Source organism: Cryptomeria japonica, chromosome 6 (genome assembly GCF_030272615.1).
Source record: "Cryptomeria japonica chromosome 6, Sugi_1.0, whole genome shotgun sequence".
Taxonomy (NCBI): Eukaryota; Viridiplantae; Streptophyta; class Pinopsida; order Cupressales; family Cupressaceae; genus Cryptomeria; species Cryptomeria japonica.
The window spans coordinates 326,040,364-326,056,468 of NC_081410.1; the positions used below are offsets into that span (position 1 = coordinate 326,040,364).

Consider the following 16,105-nt stretch of genomic DNA (forward strand, 5'->3'; position numbering starts at 1 on the left):
AAACCATACAAACCCTAAGGGAGGGGTACAAGCCAATCAATAATAAGCGATCTCCTTATTATTCTTCGGTATCTCCAAAGCTTCTATTGATGATGAAAATGGTTGATGAAGACTCGATGAATGCTTGATTTGCTGATTGTAGACTTCGCATAAACCTGCACTTTCACTTCACAAGAGGCTCCTTCAATTGCTAGAGTTGTTGTATCCTTCAAACGAGGAAAGGAAAGGTTATATATATGAAACCCTAACTTTATTTTTGATGATAGGTTGACCTAGAATTGATATAATTTCACACAAAGCAAGATTTAAATATTATAATACTACCAAAATATGATCCTAAAATTCAAGGAGAAAAAGTCGGGACCAAGGTGAATCACCATGGTCCGACTGATATTTTTTCAAGTTTTATAGGGATGCAAGGTATTGTGAGTAGAAAGTTAATCCTATCTTGGTGTGACAATCTAAGGTGTTTAGATATACAAAAATTGGGCCTTGAAAGTTGAAATAAGACTTTATTAGGACTCGATGATTAATTGATAAAAGAAGATAAAATAAAAAGGGGCAAACTTAGGGTTAAAGGCCCAATTTAATAATGCGTGGAATGATAAGAGAGGACTTTAGGTTTAATTAAATTAATAATTAAATGCCTAAAGGAATCTTGAAAATATAAAATGCAACACACTAAGCGTGGAATTGTACAACCCTAATTAAGGGTGTAAAATTACAACACTACATTTAGCCCCCACTTTAGTGGTCATATGACACTACATGCATATGTAGGCTAAAGTACATAAAAGTAAACAATCATGGGAAAATGATATGTCCATGAGATGTTGAGTGAAGCCCCCAACAATATTTGCAGTACAACGTCAGGAACCACATCCTACAAAACCACATTGTTAGATGAAATCACAAAATCACCTATATGCTAAGGATGTTGAAATTCGAGGGTAGCTATATGCCCCCCTATTTTGACTTGCTAATTAGTGAGTTGAAATAGGGTATCATGTTTACCACGTCAAATTGTAAAGCGAATTGTTGACAAATGCTCTCAATAAAGCTTGATACAAGATTGAAGCACATCATGGAATCTTTGGTAATAGAGAGAACCAAGACACGATTCCAACACAACCTACGGTGGAGAAATCAAAGTTCCCTAGCTCAAGATATGGATGATTAAGCATAAATGCAAAATTAGGGTTTTAGGAGAATCTATACCTTAAATAGTGAAAATGACACTATTCATTTATCTTATTCACATTTTTGTCTTGAAGTGCAGGAGAGGAGCCCACGTAGTGCAAAATGTAACAACAACAACCCGATATGCACACACACACACACATATCAAAACCATTTAAATGACACCTTTGATGCCATACAAATAATTATTTTATAGTAAAATTAAACCCTCAACGCCATACATATAATTATTTCATAGTATAATGAAACACTTGAAGCCATACAAATAATTATTTTAGTGTATGTATATGTACACACACACACAATGAAATTAGTAAAAAAAGAATCATGTAAATGAAACCCTTGATGCCATACATATAATTATTTCACAGTATAATTAAACCCTCGATGCCATACATATAATTATTACATACTATAATGAAACACTCGATGTAATACAAATAATTATATCACAGTATAATGAAACCCTTGATAATGTACATATAATTATTTCACAATATAATAAAATCCTCAATGCCATACACATAATTAATTAACAGTATAATATAGATAATTATTTCACAGTATAATTATATAGATAATTATGTCACATTATAATAATATCATTAAAAATATTTAGAACGCATGATGTGTAATGGTGAAACCCATCAAAATATTGTGACAGTAACTCAGTATATATAAACCCTACATGAAATCATATCATTGATGCAAATTTGACAAAATAGGTGTAATGATTTTCAAATTATATTGGGAAAGAATATATTTGACCATATATGTCACATGGACATCACACACAATGTGCCATTGTCAAACTTGTCAAGAAATGGAGATAATAACAGTATACCCATTGAAATTCATGATTAAAAATCTGACGTTTCAAATAAAAACAGACAATGATCTATTTTTTTCTCATTTTGTGTAATGATTTTTCGCATTATAAAGTGAGAGAGATCATTGAAATGAAACCCTCAACACCATAGAGATAAATGATGAAAAAACAAAGAAAAATGTAGGTATGAAGGAGCATGAATCCATCATTGAACATCCAAATTGCAAGGAGGAAGGATGGATGAGGTAGGCGGAAGTGATGAATATTTCCAGGGTCGTTGTAGAACCCATCGTGGAAAAAAAAATGGGTGGGAAAAATAATCCCCAAAATTGACGAAAACATATGTTTTTAGGGCACAATAATATTCAACAATGCGTGCCAACCAAGCTATGCATGTGATTGAAGATGGAGATAAAATGGTAGTTGAAAAATTAAATGGCCACACACTCCTAACATTAAAGTGAAAAATGTGAGCGGTCCATAGATAAACACTTAGAATCAAATGCTATTTAATTTTGTAATTGGATATTTTTTTGGTGCAATGAGAGTCATCTATCAAGCAGACACTTTGAATTGACCACTTTTTGACCCTTTCACACATAACGAATTCAGAGTGTGCATAGTTAATACCCAAAAGCGAAAATACTAGCTACCAAAAAACGAGAACACTAGCTATAAGAAATTATATCATATAAAAAAAAAAGGAAAATCCAATTTATGATTAAGAATATGTAGATGTGGAAAATTAACTATGTTATGCTCCCTAGGTGTTTGGAGACATGAAAGGGTAAAAGGAAAGGGAAGAAAGGAAAAGTGAGTTGGTTCGTGATGGGATGGGGTACCTAGAGCCTAGGAAGTGCCAACAGGTTTGGTTTGGTATGGTACACAAGTTTCAAGTACCACCAATACGAATGGGGAATGGGCTACTGACCGACCTATACGTCTGGTCACGCAACCGGGGCTGTGAGTGGAGTGGGAGTGGGAGTTAAAGCGTAGTTAATATTGGCGATGAGTATGACAGGCTTGGCTTCACAGCTAGTGTTGGGCCTCCAGGAGATCCGGTTTTCCAGTGTTTTAAGTGTCCATTTTCTATACGCGTGGAATTCTGTCAAAAGATATTTACGGGAAAGCGACCTGATTCCGATAGCGTTAAGAATTTGACCGATGCATGCAAACGATGGAAATGGGGATCTCAGCCCTGTTTATGCAATGCTGCCTTCTTCATGCTGTTGTCTGCCAGTTGCTCTCATTTATTCAATGAATAGTAATAGTAGGAATTTTAGGCAGTGTGACTTTTAATAAGATCCTATGATTATGAAGTGTTAGAGCTCCTGCATGGTTGCTGAGTTTCTTTTGGATCTTCCTCATTGTCTGTCTAAACGATGCAGTCCCATCTGGTTTAGTTGTTTGCAATGAATGGTGGTGTTGTTTCTGAAGAGCACGATTACAGAGTAAGTGTAGTACACCGCTTTTCTAAGAAGATAGATAGCCTGTCTGGATCGAAGGATAAGATGACAAGTACGTCATTTGCGTATTGACGTTTAGAGACGTGCATCGAAACGGGGGTTTGTTTGTTGTGTCCTTGGCAATTACGGAGGCTTGCTTTAAATGCGTTGTGTGATCCGGAGTACGAGGGACGCGGGAGTCAGATTGCAGGAACACGCTGGACGACCTAGACCTTAACTAATGAGTCAGATTTGATATTGAAACTCCCTTTCCTTTGCATTTTGGTCCAGTGGGCTCCTGTTCCGCGAAATAAAGCTTCGAGGACCAAAAATAGCCTATCGTAATGTCAACAGGAACCCTCCGGCTTGGGAAGGAAAGAAGACGCTGTTTGGCTGCGATTTGGCCGTGAAGCCGAAAGTCCATTCGCCATCATGAGTTCTATTAGACTTGACAGTAGCGAGAGTTGGAAGCACAAGAGTGGGCAAGCAACGCGCGGAGGCGGACGCGATGGTCGTAGTGGCGAGAAGATTCTGGTTGCTGTGAATGGCGGCGCCAAGGAGATGAACAAATGTGCTTTAGAATGGGCCCTAACGAATGTCGTGCAACCAGGAGACTGCTTAACCATTCTGGCCCTCGTCTCTGCCGATAAATCTGGTAACAATTCGCACTCAAAGTTAGATTCGTTTCCTCGGGACATTAGGACGAGAGATTGTTGAACTGCTACATGTTTTTGTGTTTTAAATGTTCAGGTAGGAGGTCACCAGGTTTTCCAATCTTTGCTCGGGACTGTGCCGGTGGCTACAAGAGAAGCCACAACGGATATTTTTCCCAGGAACGCAGGGATGCAATCCGCGATTCATGTAGTCAAATGGTGCTGCAGCTAAACAATGTCTGCGACACAGATAAGGTAAAACCTTAACTGGTTTTCTTATAATGCCAGTGTTTTCTTTTTTTCTTCTTTTTAAATACCTTCCATAGATGGTCATCACTTCACGTCAGCAAACGGCTTCCTAGAATTTACAAGTAGACAAGCTTACTGAAGCACCTACAGTTAGGCGTACAAAGCATAAGGATCGCTGATCGATTTTTATTTCGTCCTAAACTACATATGGACTTTTTTCGTCCCGTTCCATCAAAATCGAAGTTGGACATTTGGCGATACATGACGTCTGTATTTAACGAACTCTATGCAATGCAACGCACGGAAAATGGAAATGCTATTAAAGCATTATTCATTGCATCGCCACCTTTTCTTTTTCCTCCTCTAGTATTTTCAACATCTTAAGCTATTAAACTCTATGCTGCAGGTCAATGTAAACGCAAAAGTAGTTTCCGCGGAATCCCCCGGCGCAGTAGTTTCTGAAGCAAAAAATTTGCGAGCAACCTGGGTTATTCTGGACAAGTAAACAACCTTACTATCTTTATTTCCTTATCTAGTTTTCTTTTGAGAGTTCTAAGTGTGAAAATCTGATATAAAATATGTGTTCTACTATTACTTGTTTGAAGAATTACAACCCTGATTGTTTTTGGCGGCGCTGGTTTTGTTTTAATTTTGTGCAGGCAGCTAAAGAAAGAAGAGAAATATTGCATGGAAGAACTACACTGTAATCTTGTGGTAATGAAGCGGTCTAGCCCCAAAATTCTTCGGTTAAACTTATTAGGATCCCAAACAGTAGATGCTTTTGAGTGTTCTTCACCTTGCCTGGATTTGATCAAAGTCGAAGGCAAAGCCACACAAAATAACACAGACAAAGTACTGGATTCTGTTCGTGGAGGACCTGCTACTCCCTCTAGTAGTCCAGATTTGGGAACACCATTCACAGCTACAGAGGTTGCCACATCGTCTACTTCCAGCTCTGATCAGGGGACTTCGCCATTCATGGCCTTTAATATGATAATAAAGCCTTTAGAAACAATTGATAGAGATAAAAATTGTCAGGAAGCTGAAACCACAGATTTTGAAGATGAAATTACTATTTCAGATTCCGACAGTGAAGAAACGAGTTCTCCTTCTGCAAATTTTGATATCTATTACCAGAATCGATTGCATGTGAAACCATATCCAGGTACTATGAAGCCCTAGAAAATGAGAGCCGATATTTTGAAAATTATGAATATGGATTTTGAAACGATCTATTATGCTTCCTCCTGTTGCTGACACAGAGCTGTTTCTTTGCTAAGAGTCGCTCAATCTCGTGTAATACCCTGTGCATAAGGAATTGAACAAGTTTTTTTTTCATTCTCACCATGGTTTTGCTTCTTTTATTGATTCTGGCATTTTTTGTCTTGGTTATAAATCAGTTTACAGGGATTCCTTTCCTGGAGAAATTAAAAAATCGGCATTTTCCGTAAGCTCTGTGGCTGGAACAGTGCCTGGTGCTCTTTCATATTTGAGTACGTCAGCCAAGTTTTCTAATGCTTTTCAGCTTCCCTCAAAATGGACAGCAGAAAATATGTCACAGAATACAACATCAAAATTGGATATTGAGAAACTTAATTCCAAATCTGAGACTACAAGGATCCTACATGACAGATTTTCCCAGTTGGACAAAGAAGCCAGAATAGGAAAGAAAAATTGTGTTGGTGATTTAGATCGAACCTCTACCGTAAGAAAAGCAATGGCATTACAGAGAAATGCACCTCTTGGTCCTCCACCTCTCTGTTCAATTTGTCAACACAAGGCCCCTGCTTTTGGCAAGCCTCCAAGGTGGTTTTCTTATGCAGAACTTCAGCATGCCACTGATGGTTTTTCGCAGGCAAATTTCTTGGCAGAAGGTGGTTTTGGATCTGTTCATAGAGGCATTCTTCCAGATGGCCAGACTGTAGCTGTTAAACAGCATAAGCCTGCAAGCTCTCAAGGAGATTTGGAGTTCTGCTCAGAAGTGGAAGTTTTGAGTTGTGCTCAACATCGAAATGTTGTGACGCTGATTGGATATTGTATCGAGAATAAGCGAAGGCTTCTTGTTTACGAGTATATTTGTAATGGTTCACTAGATACACATTTATATGGTAACCATTTGTTTACTTTTAACTGTTTAATTTTGAAGGTTTCCAAGTACATGGATAAAGTAAAAGTGTTGTTAGTTGTTACATACTGTCCTCAATGGTTTTGTTTGAAGGTTTTCAAGTAAATGGGCATAGGGAGAACTGTGGGTATATACTTTCTTCACTATTATGAATTTGCACTTTGCAGGTCAAAATCGGGAAACTTTAGAATGGTCTGCACGCCAGAAAATAGCAATAGGAGCAGCTAGAGGGCTGAGATATCTACATGAAGAGTGTCGTGTTGGTTGTATCGTTCATCGTGATCTACGTCCTAATAACATTCTTCTGACACATGATTTTGAACCAATGGTAACTCTCTGTTCCTTGGAGCATAACTATTCTTCTTGATTAGTCTTCCAAGGAAGAATTATCTTGGTTGCTTGTTCTGTTACATTTGTGATTAGCTAGCCATGAATATGTAGTTTTGTGTGTGTCACTTGTTGAGGTAATGAAACTAGCTTTCAAGGGATGTGTTATATTTATATGGTGAGGGTTCAAGTCATGTTTTTTGGTAAGAAAAGTAGCCTTAAAATGATACAAGACGGTAAATTGTTTAATGCAGTAGGTTGGTTAGCTTTTTCATATGTAAATATTTTGACAGATCCATTAATTTCTGAGAAAAAAGATGATTAAATGCTGGAATCCCCAATGTTCATAATTGCAAGTGTGGACTTGCTGTCAAACCAAAATTAGCTTAATTGTTATTGTTGCTCTTCATATCCTCAAAATATCCCAGTTCTATTTTGCGGTTAGATAAGGCATCGATTGCACTTTATCATTTATGATGTGCAAGAGTAACCTAGGGAAAAACTGGCTCTTTCTAAGCCGATTGTTTGAGAAGAGTGGTTCTTTCTAAGTTCTACAATCGAGAAAACTCAAATCAATTGAATGGAAGGAAATAAAACAGGTTCTTGTTGAATCCATATCAAGCCCTTGAAAAATGTTCAACTATTATTTAATCCATTTGTGCTGCTGCCCGATAAGGTGTAGTCTCAAGATTAGAAAAAATATTTGATTAGTTAGTATGAAAGAATATTACAATGTTAATTTGTTTTGTACTTTTTTTATGTTGGAAGCTTACATGAGCTTTCCTTCTAGATGCTTTATGCTTCTTGAAGCTTCCTTCTTCTAGAAGCATTTTTGTATTCGTTTATAATAAAGAGGGCTATTGAAATTGAATCTTTACAATAAAGCTTTTAAGCTTGGAATGGCTGCTGAAAATAAGCTAGGCCTTGAAAAGGGTGTTCATGTGATGGACCCATCGAAGTAGGTTACAGCTTGTATAACAATTAGATCACAGTCTTTATCTCAGACAGATCACATCCCTGAAGATTCAATGGAATAAAACAATGATCCTATTAAGGGTCAATTAATAGACCAAAATGACACTGTTCAAACATAGAAATAAATCTGAAATAAGAATGATAAAATTGGATATGCAGAAAATTGTCTTATTTATAAGACGTCACAATTTTATAAAACTGGATTTCCATATTGGTTTTCTTAGATGGTATTTATAAAACTGGATTTCCTTTGAAAGGGTTGTCACTCTTCAAAGAGATGCCTCTCTTCATGGAGGCTCGAGGATATAAAAAGAGATCAACAGGGGAGGAATAAGGGGCATCAAACTGGAGATCATTAATGAATGATCAATCAAGAAGATTGTCCATAAGAGGGAATAAGATCCAAAGTTCATATATATATGGAATCTGCACTCATCAAACAGGATCAGATTCTGAGATAGATATATGTAAATTGCAATCAGCAAAGATAGCTGTTAGAATCAGCAAATAATTGGTATACAACCTGATTAAGTACATTGTCTAAATATGTAGTCCTTTACGTATCGTAGATATGATCATTAATGGGAATAGCCAATCTGCTTAGACTCTTATATTGTTGATTAAATTTATTTATTTTTCCTACAAACAATCATTGCATGGATTGGGAGAGGCAGCAGGCCAGTTCCCACAAATTAAGTAGGCCACCCCATGTTGGATGGACGAGAGTTCCTGCCACTTGTTGACCAAGGGGTTCTATGCCACACTCTTGGGCCTAATTGTGTTGAACAATTTTCGGGTGCCCTATTGTGCGTTCCCCTCCAATTCCCACAATGGTTGGTCGTTGGAAGCGAAGCTATAACCTAAAAAGCAATCATGTATGGATAAGTATAGAGACACAATTGGAAGATGCAGGATATTGGTTCCCACGAATTAAGAAGGCCACCTGTGATGAACCCTTGCTGGTTCAACTCTTCAACCTGCTGTAATTTGTATATCTTCTTTGTAATTTTGATTATTAAGATGGTCTTTCAGAAATAGACAGAAGTTGCAGAAGGGGATTTCTTTAATTTGCAACACATATTGAATTAATACATGAAAATAATCAACTGAAATAATAAACTGGAGAATTTAGAAGCATACCCGTAGGTCCTTAGCCAATTTATTGAATTAAAAGAATTCAATCAGCAACTTACAAGTTATGATTTTTATTCTGAAACAATTCAGATCCGCTCTTATTTAATACTAAGACACCCAACAGTGGAAGATGGTGCCAATAAATGAGCAAGCTGTGTGTTTGGGAAAAGAAGCCTCCAAACCACAGAAAAATTAACAAATTAACAGAACAGTAAATAGGAAACCTACAACAAATCTGCCTTGTAAGAAGCCAAATCTGCCCCAATTTAATTCAATTTGACTTCTGAATGAAGCCAACCAAGCTGCAACATTTCGATTGATCTTTCACAATCTCAAAGCTACTGTATTTTGAAGAATGCACGCTCTCCAAAACAGGTCCAAACCCTAGCCGCTATAGCCAAGTACTCAGAAGAAATGTCAAATGCTCAATATCAATGAATGAGGTTTAATTTCCATCTTGGCTGCCTAAATACCCAAAAAGTACGATTTTTGGCAATTAGGTTTTTAAAAATCATAACTTACTTTTAGGGTTCCCAACTTAATCCTAAAAGCAACGCCTAACTTAGGAGATATTAATTTTTCACTTAAATAAATTTAAGTGATGCACTTTGTGGTTTTATTTTAATATTTCATTAAAATATTAATTGCCTGTGGGAACCACTTAAAAATTCATCTCCCTCATTATTGCTCGGAAACTAAATTTGTTAGAAGCTGGGGCCACAGTTCACCACACCAATGAAAATAGGACCATGTCTATTTTTAGCAGTTTTTCCCTAAAAATTAGGAAATCCTCATATAATGTTAGAAACTGATGAAAAACGAAGACCAGAACTGAACTCAACACTAAACTAGAACAAATAGATAGACCACTCCTCAAGATACTACATTACTGACCCCCTTATCCTTACCCTGTTAGCCTACAAGGGTCCAAAAATAGGCTAACTCCTCAAACCACTGTTCCTGACTAGGATGGGGACATTACACCACCCCATGTTGGATGGATGGGAGTTCCTGCCACTTGTGGGCTAAGGGGTGCTATGTCATGTTCTTGGGATTAATTGTGTTGAACAACTTTTGAGTGCCCTATTGTGCTTTGTAATGTCCCCTTCTCCGCAGTGATTAGTTCAGCTGGCCGTTAGCCTATTTCGGAGGCCCGTAGGCTAGTCAGGAGCAAAAATTAGGGTTTCCTTTTTCCTAGGAGTATTCTTTGGTGTTTTCAAGGGTTGTATGTGGGAGTTTGACAATTTGGATTTTGGATTCCTTCTGGGTTTTCAGGGAGCTTCAGGATGGTTCGACATGCATTTGCATCGGGTTACTTTTTCTGGACTTACTATTTTTAGTAAGTGCGATGACTGCTCAGAATGTGGTTAAAATCACTTTGGAAACACTTACTATTTTTAGCAGTTCTATTTTAGCAGGATGTCAACAGGCTTCTTCAGATGGCTATTTCCGGCAGGTCAATTTGAGCAGTTGGTCTTCCCTCATTTTTTGGTGCTATTCTTGGCAAGGGTTTCTCAGCTTAGTTCAGTGACTATTTCTGGCAAGGCAATTCTCTCAGTTTGTTTCCCCATATCCTTGGAGCTTGTTTTGGCAGGTTCAGTATTTGATGAAAAATGGTGTTTTAAATTAAATTATAACTTAAGTCAAAGGTTGGACGATTTATTTAAAAGGGATTGCTTAAGTTATATTGATATATAAGTCATTTCCTTAATTATATATTGGGTGATTTATTGTTGAGGAATAATACTTTATAAAGTGAAATATTAATACGGCAAGATGGACGCCTTATGGAGAAAGAAGTTAATTTTATAATATATTTCACTTATCTACCTTGGATGCCACATTATGATTTTATTGTCATTTTTATAAAGAATATTTGCTCCTATGAGAAGGTCGATTTGGAGGAAGGAGAAATGAAATGTAATTTCAAAATAATGTGAAGAGAATGTGCATTTGGATTTGGCGTTCATTTGGAGGGAATGTGAATTTGAATTTGAGCCCTCAAAATCTATAAATGAGAGTGTTGGGCTTCTCATTTGGTATCTCAAACAATTTACACCGTTATGTTGTCGGATTAACTCCAGACAATCTTCGAGGGTGAATACCTCCTAGGGCTCTTGACAGACTTCGAGTCTGAGACATCACTCCTAGCTGTGATTGGATCTTTTGAATGTGTGGTTCGATTTTAGCGTGCATTTTCAGATTTTCAGTGTGGTGTGGATTTCAGTGTTGCTGGTTTTTGGTGTGGCTGAAGCGAAGATTCGATCGTATCTCCCTGCCTGTGCAATCGATTATTCTGGGTAATAGCCCGTTAGAAGCGTATTTGGAGGGCGATCATTCTTCCACCTTGGCATTTCATTTGGTGTTCTTTCTGATTTTTGGCAGTAAATCGAACTTTCCAGCTGGGCCGTACCATCTCTTGGCTGCCTTGGGTTGCGTGTTGGCTGTTTGTGGTGTTCGCAGTGCAGGGTTGAGTCTCTGGTTGCATCGCCCTAGTCATAGCTTTCATTTGCTTCTGTTTTTGTGTCATTCGGAGTTGATTTGGAGAAGTTATGAGCATTTTGGGGTGTCCGTAGCTTGCTGGTCTGTGTGTTTTCTGTGCGTGTTATTGATTTATCAGAATTTCATAGTTGTGTGTTAGAAGAGCTTTTCAGTGTGAGTAGTCTAAGTTGGTTTGGGAGTGATTATCTATTATTGTTGCAGTTGTTGGACTTGTTATCATCACTTGATTCTTCATTCTATATGATTTGTAATGCTGGTTAGTAGTACTAACAACAAAGTTATGTTATTTGTTAGTCCCATTGCATAAGTGGAAGAGGCTGGCTATGCCGCCTATCTTTGGGATAGTGATATTTCATGTATTGATAATCCATAATGTGTATTGTAAAGCTAGTTAGTAGTACTAACAACTATTTTTTGGATTATTGCTTGTAGCCCCACTGCGTAAGTGGAAGAGGCTGTCTTAGCCGCCTATTTTGGATATTTTGAAATGTTGTCCTCCCGCTGAACAAGCGGTGGAGTTGATAGTAAATTTCATTTCTAGTCCTCCCACTGCATAAGCGGTAGAGTGATTGTTCTTCAGTATCTTGTATTATCCTTGACTGGTTCACCGCCAAGTGATCTTTAATATTCTCCATATCCCGCTGAAAAGTGGAAGGGGTTCGCTTGCCACCCGAGCATTGTATTGTTTCTAGTTATTTAAAGCTAACGATCCCCTCAACACCGTATGCTCTCACCTTCCCATATTGGGCACTTGGTGATCAGAAAGTGGAAGGGTTACAATTTCAGCATTATTGTATCTTGATTTCCTAACCTTAACGGGCTCTTGTTGTGATTGTAATTGGAAATAAATTGAAAAACTTGTTGGGGATATTACATGCTTTCCTCTCCAATCCCTAATATGGTTGGCTTTTGGAAATGAAATATAGATTAGTAGTAGGTGATATTATTCATCATTTCAATAATGTTAATTTTCTGTTTACTCTTAATTTCAATAACTATTAGATGATTTAATTATACAATGCTATTTAAAAAAATGAATTATATTGTTGGAATACCCCAACTAAGGGACCTTACAGTTCAACAAGGTACCTCTAAGCCATTCATAAGCCCCTAGTGGCTAGTCAAATTTTTCAAATGAGTCCTCTCGTACTAACAGTAGCACAAAACAAATTTCAGCTATGTGTAGGGCACTATAAAGTAAGAAAGAAGTGGACACTCTGTAGAAGTTGATAATACAACCACAGGAGCCAACAATCATCTGCAAGCAAAACACTTGTCACATAAGAGGTCAAGAGAGAAAAATATGCTCAACAACTTGAGGATTTTGGATTGATTGCACACAAGAATATGATACAATGAATGAATGAATCCTTATAAAAGGATGAATGAAATCCTAGATGCAAAAGCATAATGCTAGATTAAATTAGCTAGTGCCAAGTGTTACAATCATAATGAATGAGACAACTTAAGCTCTTATTAGCCTAATTAAATAAAAGGAAAAAACACCTAAGTTTATCTTAAGTGAAAAAGTAATTAAATAATTAGATAATTTTCTTAATTATTCAAACACCATGCCTTAAGGTTAACTTAGGGAGTAGCTAAAAAGCTAAAGATGAATGCAAAATGCAAGCATAGATGGGTCCCGACGACGAAGGCTTGATTAGGTACCCATGTACAAACTAGTGCAACTCTCACAAATGGAGAAAAGAAGAAAAGCCTAGTGGGAGAAAATTCCTCTTCAAAAGAGAGAAAGAAATGAAAAAAGAGTACATGTGACTTGTTGGAATCAAGGAACACTGAGAGGAGGGAGGGGGTGGGGGGGGTGAATCAGTGTTCTGCAATTTTTAACATTCTTAACTTGTTCTTTCAACCACTGAATGCAAATGAACAAAAAAGAAATGCAGAAACACAAAGCAATTAGCAACAACACCATAACACCGAGACTTATACGTGGAAAACTCGGTTAAGGGAAAAACCACGGTGGGATTGAGACTCACAAGATTAATATACTTTCTTAGAATTATATAAATATTACATAAGGGGAATGCACATGCATTCAGGCACATTGCCTAGAGCTCACTGCTCAAATACAATAAGAGCTACAACCTCAGAAGGCTCACTGCTTTACAAAATGATTACAAAGATAATTGGAATGTTTGAACTGAGGAATAGCATCTACAAATGCTAGAGTACGGTTCTGGTTAAGCACAAAATACATAATGTTACACTGCTCTGTTATGTTGTTCTTCAATATTCCTGAGTAGAAGTCTTTCACTTGCGCACGTGAAGGTGCATACACTCGATCAAAACCATTTTTCCACACAACCACTGATATAAAAATGACAATATCAATCACTCTTATATATCCGCAACATGAAATTAGATCTTCTACACGTCGACCCAAAAACGCATAGCACACCAATGAAACGTGTGTACCAAGTCGGTTGAATCCAAACTAAAACAATAATGTGGACCAAAAAGAATTGTCCACACACTACCAAAATTGTGCAATAACACGCCACGATCACACAATTGAGTACCAAAATCAATCCACATAATCTGCACAATGATTATTTACATGATATTGCTAAACTTCTCTGTCAAACTGAGAATCAACACATTGGATCATCTAACTCATCCATGAGTCAACACTGGATGCCACAAACCAGGAATATGGTAGATAACACATCCATAATGCTTCCCTGGGATTCGCAACACAAGATATAAACCTGTATTGAAGTACGGATCGATCAATCCTGTTCTTTGACAAATACTTTGTTTTCCAGTCTGTCGGACTTAACCAAAATCAATCACTCTTTCAGTATGAACAAACTGAGCTATGCAGATGGGTGCATTAGCATTAGTTGCCATCAATGACAACATTGGATCATCTATGCAGTCTCTCTTTCCAACATGACTAAGTATGAAGGACTCCAAATTCCCCCCAGGTACTGAATCAGTCACATAAGTACAATCACGATTCCCCCCATAAGAGAGAAAAGAAGAGACGATGTACCCCCCCCCTAAGAGAGAAGCTCCAATGTTGAAGATGAAGGCTCAAGGACGAGATTCAAGAGCGGCAAATCACGTTCCTCCCCTTGGGAAGAAACAAATCCAATGGCCAAGGTAGAAGCAACTCCGTAAAAGGAGATGGAAAAGAATAGTCTCATGATGTGTGCCATGGAAGATTGCTCAACTGTTCAATTGTCTGAATCAAAAGATGCCAAATCAAATGAAGCAAGTGCAAACAACTGTGAAGATACTTGATGAACAACCTTTGAAGGCACTGTTGAAGTTGGGATGACATGAATGCTTACTATCAATGAGGAATGGAATATCCTTAATCATGTCCCCAATGTCTGGAGTTGTGATGTACCAAACAATGCTACACTATTTGGCAAGTACTTATCGCATAAAGCAAAAGATGGAAGGGAACAATCAACTTGTTGAATTGAACTGATCTCTAAAGAATAAAGAGGTGGAGGAGGAGGCACAACTGAAGTCTTAGGAACCATGGTGGATGACTGAAGCACACATAGGTTCAAGTGACCAAACCTCTCTTCAAATTTATCATCCACTCTTGATGCATGAGAGGTAGGACTAGTAAATGGAATTGCATGCTCAATGGGAGCAAAATGTGAGAACGCATATAAGTGTGATGCATAATCAACGCTGCCAACTGCAATAAGCTCTCTACTATGCAAATCTCTGATGAGCACGAAACCTGGGGTGAACTCAACTGTCTCACTTTGAGTAATCTGGTAAATGGAAAGGAGGTTGGAAGATAATGAAGGGATACAAAGAACATTATTGAATGTGCCACTATCAACCTCAATAGAACCATTCCTAGTAACACTCATGTAAGTGTTATCACCCATCGAAATTTGTGGAAATGCACGATGCTCAAAAGAAGAGAACGTACCCTCAGGTGATGCCATATGAGACGCTCTTGAATCAAGAAGCCACCTAGAGGAATTAAGTGTTGGCAATTGACACTCATCCAGTAAGAGTTAATGGCATTTGGGGTTGTCATTGATGGCAACTCATGGGAACTCATCTTCAGGTGTAAATATATTCTATTTGGATTCATTGTTTTATCACTTTGCTTTGTTTGGGTTAACCGACATTCATTACACTTAACCGGTATTCACTTTGCTTCGCAACCGTCTAAGTCTTGATCTCGATAACGTGTATTTGGAACCCGGTAATGGATAGGACTTGGCTAGGAGATCTTATGGCCCCGATTATTTCTTTCATGGAATTTATGGTAACGTGTGAAGGCTGACATGATCATTGAGATTATGTTTGAAATTCATTATGAGCCGACAGTCGACAGGATTATACTTTTCATTGAAGTCGACATGGTGGAAGATATAAGGATATTTAAGGAGATCCTTTCAGCGATGGATTAAGAAGTTTGTGTGAATGTGATTTTGGTTGCGAATTATTTAGAGGTTATCGGTATGTATTTTGGTCAGCGAATGAAAGCTTTTGTGTGCAGTTTCACGTGCACAGCCTGATCGGGAGTAGAACAGGACAAAACAAAGCATCAACAAACCGGTACACAGTGAAAGTTATCAGAGCATGAACTGGAACTTATCTAGAATGGTTAGATGTATATTATGAGTTCTTTTTTGTTTGTAATCATCTTGTAGTACTGTGTAAG

The 16,105-nt window shown here is 37.6% G+C and overlaps 1 protein-coding gene across 2 annotated transcripts in view; it reads left to right on the forward strand.

Annotated features, from left to right (window-relative positions):
• Nucleotides 1–2,984: 2,984 nt before the first annotated feature.
• Nucleotides 2,985–16,105, forward strand: part of LOC131044166 (protein STRUBBELIG-RECEPTOR FAMILY 3) — a 95,859-nt gene continuing 82,738 nt past the window's right edge. Inside the window, exons 1-6 of one of the 2 annotated variants that reach the window (XR_009105630.2) lie at nucleotides 2,985–4,129; nucleotides 4,225–4,382; nucleotides 4,783–4,877; nucleotides 5,036–5,541; nucleotides 5,777–6,484; nucleotides 6,669–6,829. Coding sequence is in view for 1 of the 2 variants with exons in the window: in XM_057977441.2 (XP_057833424.1) it covers nucleotides 3,907–4,129; nucleotides 4,225–4,382; nucleotides 4,783–4,877; nucleotides 5,036–5,541; nucleotides 5,777–6,484; nucleotides 6,669–6,829 (1,851 nt within the window). In the remaining variant the exon portion in view is untranslated. The remainder of the gene's footprint in view (nucleotides 4,130–4,224; nucleotides 4,383–4,782; nucleotides 4,878–5,035; nucleotides 5,542–5,776; nucleotides 6,485–6,668; nucleotides 6,830–16,105) is intronic. The other variant, XM_057977441.2, reaches the window with a different exon arrangement.